The 5099-nt window shown below is 40.9% G+C and overlaps 1 protein-coding gene across 1 annotated transcript in view; it reads left to right on the forward strand.

Annotated features, from left to right (window-relative positions):
• LOC102498576 (zinc finger protein 596) overlaps positions 1-4860 on the forward strand; it is a 20646-nt gene extending 15786 nt beyond the window's left edge. Inside the window, exons 3-5 of the mRNA XM_014592906.2 lie at positions 43-126; positions 1342-1424; positions 1858-4860. Of these exons, the coding sequence (XP_014448392.1) occupies positions 43-126; positions 1342-1424; positions 1858-2736 (1046 nt within the window). The 3' untranslated portion in view covers positions 2737-4860. The remainder of the gene's footprint in view (positions 1-42; positions 127-1341; positions 1425-1857) is intronic.
• Positions 4861-5099: the final 239 nt, after the last annotated feature.

The following is a 5099-nucleotide window of genomic DNA, read 5'->3' on the forward strand; positions in this document are numbered from 1 at the left end:
TAGCACAACACTCAAAATCCATGTGCTCTTTCCCATGAACAGGATATGATCTCTGCCAATCAGATTTGATTTTCCACTTGCTGTGGATGGTAGAAGGAAGAGGATTGCCTGAATGCCAGAGTCCAGGTGAGCTTCAGGGACTTGGAACTTGCAAGTGAGCGAGTCAGTAAGCCTCTCCTTTGGAGTTATCAGCTGCAGAATTTGTTAAGTGAATATGTTTTCTAAACTGCAACAGAAGACGTTGGGACAAAATTTATTTAGGAATTGTTATTCCTTTCATATATCAATCAAAATGTATGTGTCCACCTGCCTTTGTTTTAGCTTTAAGAAAAGTGATTAGTAATATATTTGTTGGAGATAAATTTTCATAAAGTGACTCTTGTCCTAATCCTCCTGGAGTTTAAATCCATGACCTGAGATTTCAAACATGTACATTTGCATACTCTTTACCTACCCATCATTTTATAATTCCTATGTTACTGCATTGAAAATCTTTTCTAGTTGTCAAAATACTGTAATGGGGGCCAGCAGGTGGTGTGGTGATTAAGGGTGCTGGGCTCCCACATGACCGACAATAGTTCGAGTCTTGGACTTGGCGGCTTGCTTTCTCACTTTCTCTCTCTGTCCTTCTCTGGTCAAATTTAATACATATCTTAAAAAGTAATTTTTTTTTTAAACTCCGTGATGTATTTCTCTTCCCTGAAGTTTTTGTTATTTTGTTTGTTTGTATTGTTAGTATTTTTTGTCATTGGGCAAGTGCACTCACCTGAGAGGGGAAGAGAAAGGGGGCATGAGAAATCACCTGGGGTATATGGCCATACTGAAGTCCCTTCTCCATTCTCCTCATGGGATTTTGGGCATACATGCACTCAGCCCCGGCATGTTTTTCAGGACACCAGGTTTAGGACTCGAACCATGGAGTCAGCTCTGTGGAATCAGGTACCTTAAATACTATGCCACCCACTGGCCCAACATTTGTTCCTTTTTAAAACATATGTGAGCCCTGGGACCAGCAGTTGGCGTAATGGCTATGTCACTGGACTCCCATGTGGTCAATCGTGGTTCAAGTCCCAGACCTGGTGGGTTAAACTCAGGACAGGCACTTGTGCGCATGTGTACCCAAGATCCCAAAAGGAGAATGGACAAGGGATTGCAGCATGACCATCCCTCCTGGGGTGTGATTTCTCACTTTCTATCTCTCTGATGAGCACACACGCCCTATCACAAAAATCTACCCCCCCCCAAAAAAAAAAAAAGAAAGAAAAGAAAAATACATGAGCCTGAATGCTTTTCTGTATTTTTGTTTCCCTAATGCCATGTTAAATTTTTTTGGTATTATAGACTGGGAAAGTGCACATAGGAAACAAGAAATGATACCCATGCAACATATTGGCAGTGAGGACACACCTACCATTATGTCAATGGTAAGTTTCATGAATCTGCGCTCTGCTCATTCAATAGAATATATTAATAATTAAGCACAGTTACCTGGCTGTAAATTAAATGATGATTCAATGTTTTCCAAGCCAAACATTTTGAATCATTTGACCTTAGTGACAAAATTAACATGAGTTTAAATCCATGACCTGAGATTTCAAATATGTACATTTGCATACTCATTGTTCATATACCTCATCTCCCTGGAATGTATTGAAGTTTTCAGAAATAATATAAGAGTATTTCAAATGGGATGGTACATAATAGAAAATCTTTGGCCTGCTACAGAGTAACCCACCATGTGTATGCAAATATGATTAGTCTGTAATTCATGGTTAGTCTGTAATTCATGTGTAGGAAAATTAATGTATTGATGTACATGGACAAATCATTATCAACCTTTCATCTTCTTTATAAAAGCAGATTTCTCATACTCAAGATCTATTGACGTGGAATGATTTGGGAAATGATTTGACTCACAACTCTACATTGACTCAAAATTTATCATCTCACACAGCAGAGAAACCTGTTGTCAGCAAACAGCATGGACCCCTTTGTGACTACTTATACCTTAATTTAAAGAAGGAAAATCAAAGAAGTCATAAATCATATGACTGTCATCTTTGTGGGAAAGCCTTTACTAATTGCTATAACCTTAGACAACACATGATGACTCACACTGGAGAGAGGCCATATGAATGTCATCTGTGTGAAAAAGCCTTCTGTACTTCTTCTCATCTTAAGCGACATGAGAGAATGCACACTGGAGAGAAACCGTACAAGTGTCATTTATGTGGGAAAGCCTTCAGTCAGTCTTATGCCCTTACGCTACATGTGAGAACGCATAGTGGAGAGAAGCCGTATCAATGCCATCTGTGTAGGAAAGCCTTTACTAACTCTTCTGCTCTTAGATATCATGAGAGAATACACACTGGAGAAAAACCATATGAGTGCCCCCTGTGTGGGAAAGGCTTCAGTAAGTCTTCTAAACTTAGACTGCATGAGCGAACACACAGTAAAGAGAAAACATACAAGTGCAATATTTGTGAGAAGGCCTTTAGTCAGTCTTATGACCTTAGACGCCATGAGAGAATCCACACTGGAGAGAGACCATATAAATGTCATCTGTGTGGGAAAGCCTTCTGCAAATCTTCTGCCCTCAGACAGCATGAGAGAACCCACACTGGTGAAAAACCATATGAATGCCATCTGTGTGGGAAAGCCTTTAACCAGTCTTCTAACCTTAGACAGCACGAGATCACACACAGTAGAGAAACTATATGTGTACAATCTGTGTGAAAAATCCTTCAGCAGATTTTCTGATCTTAGATGACATGAGAAGATGCACACAAGATAGGAACAGTATGAATACTAATATGTATGGGAAAACCTTCACCAGATCTTTAAGATGGCATGAGAAAGCACACAGTAGAGAATAATAAATAACCTTCAGTATATATTATGATGTAAGGTGACTCAGTATTATAAATGCAATAAATCTGGAAGTCTTTAACCCATACTTGTAAAATTGAAAAACATCTGAAGATGCACACATTGAAGAAACAATGAAATCTATGTGGAAGATTCTGCAGTCATCCTTACTCATATTTGACATAAACAAATTCAGAAGGATGATAAGCCATATATATAAATTATCTGTAGTAAATCAGTCAGTGGTTTGTAATAGATGGCATGAGATAACCTCCCCTGTAATAATAGTGAATGTAGATGTTTTTAGCAATACCTCTCAGCATTAGCACACTAGAGGACTTGCACAGGGAAGAACCCCTACCTAGATGTGTAATCGGTGTCAAGATGCCTCTATATACTTTTGTTAAACAGCATGAGCAGAAACCACTTGGGAAAACCCCTTGGTTTCAAAACAAATGAGCCAAACACCAGGCTTGCTGTGTACAAAAAGATTCAAGGAATGAATATCTGATTTTAAAAAGTAAGAGGTTCAAGCTTCTTGAAGTATACCATGTAATTCCTTCTTCTGATGTGATTTAGTTTAAAATGACAAGTCCTTATTTATAGAGCAACATTTGGGACACTCGTGGCTTCACACTGGCCTATACTGTCAGTGGCATAAATGCAAGAAAATCTTAAGTGACAGTTGCTTCGTAGACAACACTGAAGTTCTCTTGCTGAGGAGATAAGCAGTCCTAAAATCAAAATGTAGAATTCTGAGATTTTATATCAGAAAACTGAGTCTTGAGAAAATCAGCTAACAATCCAAGCTGTAAAGAGCCTGTAAGCACACAATTTAGTAAATCATTGAGAACTTGGAAAATAGACACCAGAGACTGCACGGAGGGGAAGGATAGTGAAGTCCTACAGTCTGGGGCTCATGGGCTTCCCTGAGACGTTGACTATGAGAGACCTGAGAATGGCAATGTTGGGCCCCAGCAAGATGCAAGAGTGAAGGGGATTTCAGGAGAGGACCAAGGTCTACAGAATACTAGGGCTAGCGAGAAGATGTGGTGTCCTGGAACTGTCCACCAACGGTTAAAAAAGAGAGAAGCCATCTTTGAACAGGATCTTACAGCATCAGATGTGGAAAGGAGGTGATGGAAACAACCAAAAGCAAAAGGCGAGGAAGAGGAACTGCTGGAGATTTTAACCAGGAAAGGATCAGGGAAACAGCCTCAGTGGCACAAGATGTGGGGCTCCTGTGGCTGAGGTGGGGGTGACCCTGGACCCCATGGTGTTGAGGAAGGGGCCATGGAGAGATAACTCACTTGTGAACTAGAAATAATGAAACTCCCATCAGCAAAATCCTCTTTTTCATTGTGAGTAGTGGGCCTACCAGGGAGGGTGGGGCTAGCATTGGGCAGGGCCTGAGTGTCTCCACCTTGCCCCCACAGGGCATTTCCAGGTCTGTCCATCCTTCTGCCCAAGGGAACCTGAGTCTCCATTTGTGCATCTATACCGGTGAGTGGGGTGTGCAGCACAGCAGGGCCGCTGAAGGTGTCAGCCTACAGAAAGGGGACTGAGGCATAGTGTGTGCAATGGAAGCCATTTATTTGATTCAAGGCTTTGGACGGAGTCACCCAGGTGGCACAGATCCCCGTTGCCTAGGATTTGTGCACTAAAACAAGTAGAGGGCTTGTTTCTGTGTCTTAAAACAAGGGTCAAAAGAGAAATAAAAATTCTTTGGTGAGAAACCACATTGATCCATTTACAATGACACAGAAAACCGATTGGCTATACATTCATTATTCTTTGCATCATAAATTCCAGGAGAATTATAATGGGAAAAAGGGGCGAGAGATCACATTGTAAATTTATTACCACTTGCAGGTCAGTTAGTTACAAAGTATTATTTTAAACCGTCTTGACATGGTTATGGATATATGGCCAGTGTCTCAGGCCCACTTCTTACTAGATCCATTAAAATTAAAATGAGTCTCACCTTGTACAGATTGATTCTAAGCTGCGTTACTCTCTGATTTCCCCCTTTGAGTGAGGTCTTCGGGTTTTTTGTTTGTTTTTGTTTTGTTTTGTTTTGTTTTGAGAGGTTTTTGCTACAGGGCACATGGTGCTCGCCAGAAAGACAGAGACAGAAAGCAAGAGGTCACCCCCCCAGGGGGGATGGCCATGCTACAATCCCTTCTCCTCTATTCTCCTCTCAAGATTTTAGGCACGCACGCACGCACACA

The sequence above is a fragment of the Tupaia chinensis genome, unplaced genomic scaffold (genome assembly GCF_000334495.1).
Source record: "Tupaia chinensis unplaced genomic scaffold, TupChi_1.0 Scaffold138725_1, whole genome shotgun sequence".
Lineage (NCBI taxonomy): Eukaryota > Metazoa > Chordata > Mammalia > Scandentia > Tupaiidae > Tupaia > Tupaia belangeri.